The 13250-nt window shown below is 46.7% G+C and overlaps 1 protein-coding gene across 1 annotated transcript in view; it reads right to left on the reverse strand.

Moving 5' to 3' along the window:
* The window catches only part of lrriq1 (leucine-rich repeats and IQ motif containing 1), a 226967-nt gene that overhangs the window by 65377 nt on the left and 148340 nt on the right, over positions 1 to 13250 (reverse strand). The window contains exon 18 of the mRNA XM_078568561.1: positions 5225 to 5341. Within this exon, the coding sequence (XP_078424687.1) occupies positions 5225 to 5341 (117 nt within the window). The remainder of the gene's footprint in view (positions 1 to 5224; positions 5342 to 13250) is intronic.

Below are 13250 nucleotides of genomic sequence, written 5' to 3' on the forward strand. Positions count from 1 at the left end.
AAAATATTGTTAAAGAACAAAAATAGTTTCAAGAGAATAGATGTCTCCACTTATTAGTTGCTTTTGGAACTTATGCATAATCAAGATAGGCCACTCATAACTTTTTAAAAAATTTGTTACGAGGCCATGCTTTATAAAAAATAACTTTATGGGCAGAGTTTTGCCAGATTTGCACTAAATGCTGCAGTGGGCAGGTAAAACGACGTTTAACCCGCCAGCCGCGATGGCGGGTTTTCACGCAGTATTGTCCCAAACGCACCACATTATTTATGTATTCTTGGGAAACACGCCGTTTCCATGGCCAGCGGGCTCTCATTCGCCCACCCGCCATCACTCCAACATTGCATATTTAAAGTTCAGTGGCAAGCACACATCTCAGTGCTTCCTGACCACCACTGCTGCACGGATGACATGACCCTGAATCTGAAGAAGACTGCAGTCCCCAGGTTCAGGGACGCTTTTGGATGCCTTGTAGGCCTGCCGGGATGTCCTCTACCCCAGCTCTGGCCACAGGACGGGCAGTAACAGCACTAAACCGGCTTGCAAGGCGGTGGCAGTGGTGGTTAGCACCAACACCCTTCAAAAGAGGACAGCCACCTAGTGCAGCAAGAGGGTGAATGATCTCTCCCATTCCGCCAGAGTAAGTCACTCTTCTCATCACTCTTAACTCACACATTCACAAACCCATCGCACATCGACAGGGCCCTCACTCACTGCCAGTTCAAGAAACATCACAACTCACTCTCTCACACTCACCTTCATTGTCCTCACCCTGTCCACAGGACCACTCACCACCCACACAGCCAGACATACTTATCATCTGGCCTGGCAGGCATCCTGCTTACTCTTTCTCCATCTCTATTCATGCAGGACAAGCTGAAACACAAGAAGAGGGTGAGGAGATTGCAGACCAGTGGCAGAATGCCCAAAATCAAGGTTCTCATGGACTTTGAAAACAGAGCCATCCAGCTGGCCAGCAAGGATCTGGACCAGTCCTGTTCTGACGGTGAGGTCGGCGATGTTCTAGCATGTGAGGGTCCAGCAGTGCAACTTCCATCAGACAACCATGCTGTGCGTGATGTGTCCTGTTTCACAGGCCACTGCAATGCACTAATTATCTCTGTTTCAGATTTCCAGCATCCGCAGTATTTTGCCTTTAACTCATTATCTCTCTTGCTTTCGCAGGCACATCTACCAAACAGCCAGTGGAGTCTACAACCCAGCGCCTCCAATCAAGCCCCAAAGAAACCCCTGAAGAGGAATCTGGAGGTACCCTCCTCAAAATCCCATCACAGTACTAAACCACACCACCAGCGCAGAGACACACACCTTGGTGGGACCAAGCTTTAGAATAACCTCGGGGTCACAATCTGGTGAGTACATCGCACTTTCTGATCCACAGCAGGCGGCGGCAGGGACTTCCCAAGTTTCTGGCACTCGGAGGGCTGCTGGAGGCCATGGTTGGCCTCCAAGTGTCAACGCAAGATGTCTTTGAGCAGCCCAATCTCACTTCAGCTTCCCTTCTCCTCAAGCAGTCAGCCAGGGGCCATCGGGCACCCATAGGGAGGAGGATCAGCAGGTCCACACACCAGGCACATCCATCCAGGTGACTCCAGGAGTATCCGACCCATCCAAATCCCCTCTTTCTGTGACCTCAGCAGCTCCAGCTCCACAGGCCGAGGAGGGTGCCACTACCACACAACAGAACCCCAAAAGCAGGCCGGGGCCCTCCAAGTCTCAGCTCTCCAGAGGACACCCGCCAAAGTCATCATAAACAGGGCGTCGCAGTCAGCAGGCTGCCTCCACCTCTGCTGTGGATGTCCAGGGAAAGTTAAGGAGAACTAGTTGCACAGCCTGGGCACGGGTGTTAATCACTTGTACAGTCTGTTCACTATTGTCCCACCCCAGTCCACCCGACCGATTCGTGGCAGATTTGCCCACTGGACTGCATGTTGTGCTCTCAGCTCAGGCGCAGGAATTCTCCTAATCCATGCTGCAAGGCTGCACTGTTAGCTTGAACCATGGGGGGGATACTGGTCCAAACCAGGATGCTGACATTGCAAGGGTCTGTGAGCACCTCCAATAATTGCTCCATGGCCAGCTTTAGCGAAGAGATTGTACGTGTGCAGTTGTTCAACTTTTCTGCCGTCCACTAAAATGCTCATGACTTTGCAATTTGTGCTGGGGGGGTGGGGGGTGTGAAAAGCTTTGGAGCACTTAGTGGCACTTTGACACCTCTGCATTGCTCGAGTGGGCTGATAAATTAGAAGCCCGACTCCAATCATATCAATGTGGCTGCGCCTGAGCAGGCTCCGTTGCAGAGAAATGGTCACTTTATACAGGCTTCCCTCATGCATGGCCACCTTGCGCACCCACCCTACGGCCCGCCCTGAATGCTTATGCGCTATATCCAACGGCAGGCCCTTGCCCGCCCCCACACAGGTTGCCTCAATGGCTGGGCTGCCCTTAAAACCACTCCCTCCATACCCCCCACCTCACCCCCAAACAGGTCACCTCAATGGCAGGGCTGCCCTTAACCCCCCCTTCCGCCATGAGTCACCTCAACAGCAGGGCTGCTCTTAACCCTAACACCCCAGCGAACCTGAAGCTTGAAGTCCAAAAGGCGACCCCAGCGAGCACTGCACAACGTTACTGTGTACTCACCTCTGAGTTCCCCGCAAAGTGCAGGCTGCCAAGTGCACGTTGCTTATGCGCTGTTGTGAGACATGTTGGCGTGCTTTCCCGCCGACGTGGACAGACAACCCAGTGGAGTGGGGGGTGGGGTGGGGATTCCAGCAGGCTGGCCTGATAAAGATATGCTGATGTATTTCAATGAGGTTCCTGACGTCAGATGGCGGTAAGCACGACCCGCTATCGCGAAGTGGAAAGTCGATAGCGAACAGGTTTCCCACCGTCTTAAAACCCATCGCGCCATATTGTCCGCTCACACCACTGATCATGCCCGATGCTGGCGGGCAAAGGAAATCCTGCCCTATATATTTACTGGTGGAAAATCACTGACCAAGCTTTAAAAGGACTAAAACAGCAAGTTGTTAAGATGGCCATCGAGAGTCGACTTTCGCAATTTCTGCACAGACTTAGAATTACTTTGTCTTTGGAAAGTTCTTCATTAAATGACCCTGTGCGGGTTGCCCTCCCCTAAATGGACATGCTTCAACAGCATGTCTCTTTTCTCAGCAATACTCAAGTTCTGTACTACCAAACGACTAAAACCATTTGTGGAATTCACACCTCTTATTGTCCGTGTCCTTACCAATATTCAAAATCCTTGTATCCCAGAGTTACTGGCCGGAATTTTCCAGCCCCTCACGCCGGCAGGATCTTCCAGTCCCGCTGATGTGAACAGAGGTTTCAATGGCTCGCTGGCCCTGCTGCAGGGAAACCTGCCATGGGGGGCTCAAAAATTCTGGCCACCGTCTCCGAGCTTGATACCTAGCAAAGAGGACTGCAGAGAAACCAATTTATCATAAGTAGGTGTGCACAGCCACCATGCATTCCCCATAGTGTAACAATGGCTTCTAACTATGAATAAATTATGTGGACAATAGGAGTATTGATCATGTGCTCACATGATCAAAAATGACTTCAGATGACATACTATTTACTTCAAGCACCCTGCATGGAGAAACAAGCAGTCTGTAAACCAGCAGCACAGAAGAGCCATGGAACAGAATGTCCTGAATGAACACCTTCTTTCTCTCCCTCTCCCTTCGCTCATCTTGCAAGCTTGAATCCTATCTTCTGTTTGACTATCAATGTGCCACAGGCAGAGATTTTAAAGAACTCAACCTGGTAGCTGTTGATAAATCATTCGTCTACTTCTTTAAACAGTCTCGATGCCGAAGCCAGAAGGATCACTGTTATCAGCCTGGATCCACCCAAATTATCAACCAAGAGGACTTTAATCTTTATTGGACTTTAAGTTATCATTTAATCTATCCTCCCACCGAATTGGGTTGATTTGGGAGCCTTTTAAAAATGGAGGGCAGGTCTTAATTCTGGAATTCCCGACTCCATTCCTGGGCTGTGAAATTTTTGGGAATGCCTTTAAAGGGCACTGGCTGATTCCTGTCAGAAGCCCGCATCCGGCTCTCCCGACCTGACTGTCTCCATTGTGGAGATAGGTATCTCATGCTCCTTGGCCAGGTTTTTAAAGACATCTGGTTCACCGCCTCTTAGAGGAGCTGTGAACCCTAGTGTGCATGGGGGACCTTTAAAGGGTAAGTTCAAAAGATCCCCCTCATGACCCCTATGCCAGGCTCTGCACCCCGTCCATCCCCTCTGGACCCTCATTCTCCCTATACCAGGTTCTGCTCTTCCACCCACTGCCTATATCTCATCATGCCCCCTATGCCAGGGTCTGCCCTTACACCCATCCCCATGACCCCTCATGCCCCTTATGTCAGGTTCTGCCTCCATATACCTTCTCAGGCCCCTCATGCCCCTATGGTAAGTTCTGGCACTTCCATGCCCATTGACCCACTGTACACTTTCCAGAACCAATGAGCATTGCATTAAAAAAAAGCTTTGAAAAAATCTATTCCATCGATAAATTTCTCCCATGAGAAAAAAGGACTGAAAGCTAAAAAAGTGTCAATCATCCAGGCCTCATTATGTACATTTAGTTGAGAGCCCAGACATCTATTTGAATATCAGAACACTTGCTCCCCAGTGAAAACATTGTTTGATTGATAGCTCAACTTCTGTGATCTCTGTAGTCAATTTCACTATTCTATTCACATTCCTACCTCGCTTCAGCTCTGAAGAAGTCAACAGCCTCAAAATGTTGACACTGTTTCTCTCCACAAATGCTGCCAAACCTGTTGAATTTTTCCAGCATTTTCTGCCTTTATGTTAATTTCACTATGTTTGTTTACATAGTTCAATTGGTTTCAAGTGCTGGTGGTTTCTGGTTTTTGAAACTTCAAAGGGCCTGGATGATTGACACTTGTATTAGCTTTCAGTCCAGACCTTTTTTTCCATAGGAGAAATTTATCAATGGAGTACCTATTTTCAAAGCCTTTTTTTCATACATCTCACTTTACATTGTGATGTTCATCAGTTTGTATAGTGGGTTAATGGGCATGGAAATGCCAGAGCTTGGCATGGGAGCATGAGGGGTTCTTCTGTTACGTCACTGTATATCAATTATTTAAAAATTAACTGCTAGCTCTGAGGAACACATGCTATGGTATTTATTTACCTCATCAAATGTAAATTCACTCAAATCAACTTCTTCAAAGACATCCTCTTCCTCAGTTTGAATGGCTGCTAAAGCATGAGACAACTTCTTCCGTAGGAGGCAGCCTCGCCAATGTGCCTAAATAAATCCACAAGGTATTTAATTTTTAAATAAAAATCAAAGCGCTGAAAGCTAAATAATCTGAAAGCAAAAGAATGACAACATTTACATTAAATTGAACGTTGAATGATCCATTTTGCTGACATTTATATATTAGTTTCCAGGCATAAATGAGAAAACAACAGTTTTTCTAAAATGCTCTAAGGACTTCACCTCTCTTTCTGTGAACTGCAAGAAATGTAGTAATCTCACCATCACAGGCCTAAATAAATTTATTAATTACTGTACAATTCCTTCAATACTCATTATAGTTGTCAGCAAAAACATGAACAAAGCACAAAATAGCTTGGGATTACTTAGGGTAAATCTTTACAACCAGTTTCATGGACCTCATGTGCCTAAAATATGAAAAACAAAACAAGAAATAATTATGTTCTTGGTAAACACTTCCTTGTTCCATGTTCAGTAAGTAGAAATGGACATTTTAAATTAGAAACATAAGAACAGAAGTAGGACGTTCTTGGGCCTGCTCCGCCATTCAATTAGATCATAGTTGATCGATATCTCAATATCTCAACTGCATGTTCCCATCTTTGATCCACTTTGAAGAGTTTAACCGCTAATGGCGGACAAATAGGAGACAGCAGGGAAAAGCTTTTTTCAAAGTATTCCACTCAGAAAGCAAACACTAATATGAACAGAAGGAGCTGAGCTATGTAAGTGATTGATATGATGAAAACAGGCATGGAGACGGAGGGCTATAACACTTCTGTCATAAATGATGGGAAACAAACAGCAGCCCTATGGTAGGTATTAGGGCATTCCAAATGAAATGATGACAGGCATGAAAATGCTCAGTGAACACAAAGAAACAGTACAAAACGCATGTAATTTAGCTTTAACTGGATAATGTCACTTAGGATATTTATGAAAATTGTTGGTGTAAAAAAGAGAAATGTCACACTTGAACAATAGAAGAATTTGGGTTGTTCTTTCATTTTGTACATTGTTGGGGCACTGTTGACACAGTTCCAACTGATCCATGCTATTGACAGGGTGAGTAATGATCTTGACTCTAGGGGGCAGGGGTTTGAGCCAGTGCTGGGGCTGGAAAGGAGGCAGGCGGGAGCTGAAAATAGCCTCGCTGGTGACTTGCCGGTTTTCCAACTCCACCCCACCTTCGGGCCATTTTTGTGGAGAAAGGATGGGAGGAGTGGATGGCAGGGCTACCTGCCTGCAGGTGGAGGGTAGTCAACATGGCACATTAAGAGCCGATTGAGGCCAATTAGACTGCCTGGGACTTTCCAATCGGCCTTCAGGTTCCTGGAGGTGGCAAGGGCCAGTTCAGGTCCCTGGAGATGGCCTCCTGGAGGCAGGCTGCTGGGCTACAGACAGTATAAGGTGTCCGGCAAACATATAATTAAGTACCTCACAACCATTTGTGGAATTCATACATCTCATTGGGGCAACACTCAAACTCTATAGAGTTTCCACACTGCCTGTTTCCATGTTTCATATTAAACAAAAGAGAAGATCAAAATTCAATGGCCACTATCAACTTCTCACTGTACCATGATGGCCCCTCCCATCCAAACCAGACTGGGTGGGTCTCAGAAGTATTAACCCAGCAGCGATGTGATCAAAACTGGTTTTGGGGTCTAAATCCTTAGTACCCCAGGACCCAGCAGATCCATCAGAACCATTAGTCATCAGCGAGTCTGAGAACTAGACTCTGAAACTAGCTGCAATTCATCAAGCAGCCAAAGTGCTTAACCTGTTCTGGTTTCAAAGTTCAAAATTCATCTGAGAACCAACCTCATAAATATTCAACTACACGAAACCTCACAACCTGATGTGAACCCTTCACTTTACAAGGCCCTCACTTCAACTTTAAATCATCAAATCTATTCAAGAAACCACAGGCCTGCCATGTGGGAGGCTGGAAATCATAAACCAGAGATTGAATTAACTGTAATCTATTAACTGTAAGATGTAAGAGTGCAATATCTTTGTTATCCAGTCTTTGTGTGTATGTGTAAGACTGAGTTGTGTTAATTCAGAGTAAATGGTTGAGAATAAGTAACCTTTTTTATTTTAAACTCACAAAAGCTTGCTGCTAAATTAATTAATTGGAATATACTCCAAGGATAAGAAAAGACACACTTTTTTCCACACAAAACATACTGATTATGGGCAGTAAAAGAGCACGTGCATTCTTACTGTGACAGAGTGTTGCCGCATTCTCATAGGGATGGCAGAGAGGATGTAATTTGTCCACACAATGATTCCAACAGGAATGGGGGCAACAGTGCCATTGTCTTTAGGACTGCAGGATGATATGGAGATGGAACAGAGGCTGCGGAAAGGGGAAGCTCCACGTCATTTCCTCTACAAAGTTAGAGCTGGATTCCTTATGCTCCTTGATAGTAACAGGAGGCTACCTGGCAAGCCACCCACTACACCCAGCAACTCAGTGTGCTTCTGTATGTTTCCCATCAAAGTCTTCATCTGAGTTCTTTGAACTAGTACTTGCCTGCAACCTTACCCTCAGGTGAGCTGTAAAATGAACCATCCTTTCACCCTAGCCTGGCTGCAACTCAGTTGTGCTTGGTGACTCACCATGTCCTGATCCCAACTCTAAGCAAGCCTCCAAGGTAAGTGCAGTGCAAGTGTCAGATCACACGATGGGGCCTCTTCATCAGTGCAGTGCTGTGCTTTCTCTCCTCCTGGGACTCTTGTGGCTGGGTAGGCAACAATTCTTGGGTGGCTGAAAGTAGGAACTCAAAAGGTAAAGGCTGTTGTGAGGGAAGGAGGAATAGGGTGGGAAGCAAGAGGCCCATGGTCACACTGTTAGTAGACTGGTCATCATACAAGATAGCAGGATGAGAGTGTGTAGCTGGGTGAGAGGGGTATAAGGCAGGAAGGTATCATCATCCTCAATGTTCTCAGTGACGTCAGATGTTGAGGGCCCTGTCACAGCTATCATTTTAATGCTGCAAGCTGTCTCCTCTGCTGGGCTCAGGGAATGCAGGCTTCCTTGTCCCCCACCAGCCCCAGCCCTGCTTTGCTCCTTCTATTGTGTACTACACAATAAGTTTGCAAGTTTTCTAATGTCTTGTTGTATTTTTCCTCATTGGTAACCACCAATGTACTTATTTATCACGCATTAGCCTGCCAGGAAATGTCAGCAAACTATTACAAGGTCTAATAGAGCACCACAGAAAATCCTAATCTTTGTAGCACCAACTAGAAAGAGTCAAAATTTTAGAATTATTTTGCCTTGATGTGGGTGAAACTGGCAAGGTCACATTTATTATCTATTCCTAGTTGCCCTGAAGATACTAAGAGTCAATCATGTAGTATGAGACTGGCGACACAAAGAGGGCGACCCAGGTCATAGTGGCAGGTTCTCCTTCCTGAAGGAAATTAGCATTTACGACAATCCAGCAGCTTTCATGGTTATTTTATCTGGTGCCAGCCTGTAAACTTAGTTCAGTTTCCCAACTTGCCATGGTCAGATTTGAACTCAAGAGCTCATAAGCAATAGGCTCACTTGCTAAACTGCCTGAGCAAATGCAATATGTGCACATTTTTCCAGGTTACAGCAGTAGCATATAGTCAGCTCATCTGCTTCCAAGTCTTCTTCATTTTTTAAACAGTATCAACTTGCATATTTTTCTAAATTATTTGAGGGAAGTCTGGAGGAACAAACATTAAAAGACTAATTCAGAGAGAGAATATGGAGGCTTTTTCTAACCAGAGAGTATGTATGTGCGAAAGGCATATGAAACTGAAGGAGGAATTTTATGGAGGCGACAAAGGTCATGGCTTCCTTTGGGGAAGGCCCACTGAAATATGAGCCAATCATGTAATTAACAGGCCACTGATGAGCCTTCCACAGGATCAGGACCTCAGGGGCAAGAAGTCCTGCCTACTGGGAGATACTGGCCCATCAGAGCCGGCAGCCCCTTTGCTCAGCAGCATCACTGGGGAATATGGAACGACGCCCATCAGAGGTCCAGGATCGTGGAGTGAGCCAGCTCAGAGGTAAATAATGGTGGGAGGGGTTTCATGGCGTTGGGGTTACGGGGGGGGGCAGCAAAGGCAAGGGGGTGGCTCCCCCCTTCCATATCACGTACTGAGTGTCTTTTGAGTGAGGGATCCCCGGGACCACATGCAACCTGAACAGGTTTGCTTCTCGTGCACCCCTCATGGCAACAGGCCCGCCCACTGCTGGGTAAACACAAGCAGCAGCGAGATTGAGGCCCTTAAGTGGGTATTAATTTCCCACTCAAGGGCCTCAATTGGTGGCCATCCATGGGCCTTCCTGCAAAGGGCTTAATTGGGGTGGAGGCGGGTAGATGGTGCGGTCCCCACTCACCACTGTCCTGCTCAATTAAATGCTACCCCGCCACCAAAGTCGACACCAGTGAATGTATAAAATACCGCCCTGAGTGTGTGATAGAGAAAAAAAAGATAGAGAAACAAAAAGCAGAGTACAAATGCAACAGATTGTACTTATTAAACCCTTGCTGTAGTTTTTATATATGTATGAATTATAAACATTCTTTTATTTCAGTAGAAAAGTCAAATCATGTGTCTGTACATCTGTATTTCAGTCAGTGTTTTTGAAAATGATATGAATACAACCTGGGTGATGAATTTGAGTATGTTTAAAATTAAACTTTAATAGCAAAGCTATCAATTTTTTTACTTCAGAAAGAATATTGAGCAAAGCAAGCCCCCAAGCAGTTTGTTCAAGAAGCAGATCTAAATTTTAAGTCTCTGCAACCAGCAGCAGCCCTCAGGTAATTGCTGAGAGAGTCAGGAAGGAGGAGGGAGGTGCTGGTGAGGCCTTTGACGCCTGTTCTTGGCACAGGACCTGGGTGGCTATACTTCAGCCTTTACCAATATCACAGGCAGCAAATTTGTGGCATGTAATGTGTTCATTGTCCTTCATATTGGATGTTTAGGTGCCCATTAAATGGCATGATATCAATGAGTTTCTACACCAGTATCTTTCATCATTCTAGTTCAGTTTCATTTTGCTTTCTGTAAAATAAGGAGTTGAATTTTGAAAACTTCTCTGGCAAACAGGAATGCTCCAATAGTGTCACCTATTTGTTGCAACACTTGAGTTAGTGACAGCTGTGATACGGAGAGGGAGAGAGAAACAGAAAGAAAATTACAGACACACATACACATATATAAGAATCAATAACAGAATAATGAATGAAACATTTGTAGTGACCTGTAAAATGGTTTGAAATCAGGGCTGCCATATCTAGGTTCTTCTCTTCTCTATTACTAACAGGCAGCAGGCGCTAAATTTTCAAGCTGTCCACAGGTGGCCCCAAAGTTCTCTGATCCCTCTCTTGAGGCATTGATGGAAGTCGCTGAAAGGTAGGAAATTCCGTTTCTAGCATCCAGCAGAAGAAACCCGCCCCAAGAGACCAAAAGAGCCTGGATGCAGGTGGTAACGGAGGTCAGCAGTAGAGGCTTGGCAAGAAGGATGTGGTTCCAGTGTTGCAAGGGGTTCAATGACTTGTTAAGATCTGCAGGGAAGACAAGTGGTAAGCAGCACCTGGGTGAAAGGCCATTAACCCTATATGCAGCAACATGCACACGAGCTGAGCAGATCCCTGATATTGTCAGAGCAGGTGGCCAGTTGCATCACTGAGACATCACCCTCACAGATGTGGTGCAACTGAGCAGGGGGTGTTACTGAGGAACACAATAGCTGATGTCAATGTGCTGGAATAGGTGAGAAAGGGCAGCCTACTCATACACCATTCTTTCCTCACCCTGCAGGAAAAGCGAGTGCACAACAGGCACAAGATGGCTTGAATAGTAACGTTGTGGCTGACCTTCACAGCCTTACACTGGTGGAGCAAGTGGCACTATCATGGCAGGCTGTGCAGGATGGTGAGAAGTGAGATTATGAGGAGCATGATCACTTGATAGCTTAAGCTTCAGGTGAAGGGCAAGGAGGATACTCTTGCCAATGCACCCTGTGACTCATTGGCTGCTGTCATCTATGGGGTTAGTTGTGCTGATGCACCTGCTGAGTTGCCCAAGTTCTCATCATGGCCTTCTAGTGTCTGCAGTGAGCCTGCAGCAGAGATGGAACAGAGCGGTCCTGCACACAGGAGGAGAGTGAGACAGAGTCAGTTCTGGGTAGTCCCTCTCGGAGGATGGAATCACGCACACAACGCTCTGCTGGGTGAAGATGCTGGGCCTCAGGGGCCATACACTATGAGAGTGTTTCTGGAGCATCAGAGGCAGATGAGTATCCAAATGTTGGAGATTCCTGAGGCATTGTGGAGTCATGGGCAGACAATGGAGAGTCCATGCAAGGCCTTTGCTCCATCATTGCTCAGGGATTTCAGAGAGTAGTCACCCTCTTAGAGAGCCATATGTGGCACCGGTCTCAGTGGGTGCAGGAGCAGTACATTAACATGCACAGAAGTAAGACTCTCTGCAGCATTGACTGCTCAGTGTTGCTGATAGTGCAGAGATGCTTGGAGTAGATGTCAGCTGCATCCCTGCTGGTGGCCTCATCCAGCATGGAACGGCACCATGAAAGGGCTTAGGCAGTCGAAGAGGCTGATGAAGGGGCCAGCCCGAATACCTCCTTGGCCCCTCTGACTCAGGACCCATCCATGCTGCAAGACCCTGGGACAGAGACTGCTCCTGACCTAATATAGGGCCAGCAGCCTGTGGAAGAGCCCCAAAAGGCACCTGCATGAAGAGGATGCAAGCCACTGGCATCTCAGCTGGATGCAGGTACCATGGTGCTTCCACTTCATCATCTGCCACAGGGGGATAAACACCTTGCAGGGGTGGGTGTGAGCACAAGGTGAAACATCATTAGTTGCACTTGATGGGTCAACTCGGTGAAGTTTTCTTTGTTTGTTTTGTCATTGATTAATCTTTTTGCAATGATAAGTCAGGTCAAAATCATGACACATTATGTATTTATACGGTTTGTTGTGAAGAGTGAATGAAGGTTCTGGAAGGGTGAGGTTGCATGGTCTGTGATGTGGGGCAACGACAGCTGTGGAGGCTCCATTCTCAATGTCTTTGTGTGGCAATGGGATTATTTTGACGTGTGTGCTTGCTGGATAATTTCTCTCTCTGATGGAAGTTGAGTTGCAGGGTCCTCGGTCATGGGGCTGAGAGACGCTCAATTTAAGTGCAGTTGAATCAGCATGTTCCTTGTAGCCATGCCACTCTGCTAATTGCCATGAGAGCTCGGCGGCCTCAGCGGTCTTCCTCCAATGCTTGGGTACCAGGCTCCAGTGCTGCGCCAACCTCGTCCCCCTCTTCCTTCCCCCTTCCTCCTCTTCTTCCTTCTCCCTGCCTCCTCCAAAGAAGAGTTGCACACAGGGCACTCATTCTTCTTCTAACTTCAATCAGCTTTGTCTAGTCATGTTGTGCAGCACGTAACCAATGACCACAATTCGAGACACCCTGGCTGGCTCGTACTGGAGGGTATCAACTGACGGGTCAAAATGCCAATGGTCTGGTCAAGGCAGCTTCGTGTTAGTGGATGGCTCTGTTAGCGGTACCTCTGCCTCCATGCTTGGGTGCCAGACGGGCATCAGGAGCCAGTTCCTCAGAGGATAACTCTTAATCTCCAGCAGCTATTCACGAAGTCTGGATATTGGTCTGAAGAGCTGTGGCAGCTGGGACCCTTGTAGAATGAAGGACTCATGACAGTTGGCCAAGAACTGAGCACATACCTGCAAGATGTGCTTCTTGTGGTCACAGACCAGATGGACATTCAGTGAGTGGAAGCCTTTTCTGTTCAGGAATCTAGCTGGTTGGCCTGTTGGTGCCTTGATGGCTACGTGGGTGCAATTAATGCTCCCCTGGACCTATGAGAATCTTCTGATGGTGACAAAGCCCAATGTCCTCTGTGCTT

The sequence above is a fragment of the Cetorhinus maximus genome, chromosome 22 (genome assembly GCF_964194155.1).
Source record: "Cetorhinus maximus chromosome 22, sCetMax3.hap1.1, whole genome shotgun sequence".
NCBI classification, from domain to species: domain Eukaryota; kingdom Metazoa; phylum Chordata; class Chondrichthyes; order Lamniformes; family Cetorhinidae; genus Cetorhinus; species Cetorhinus maximus.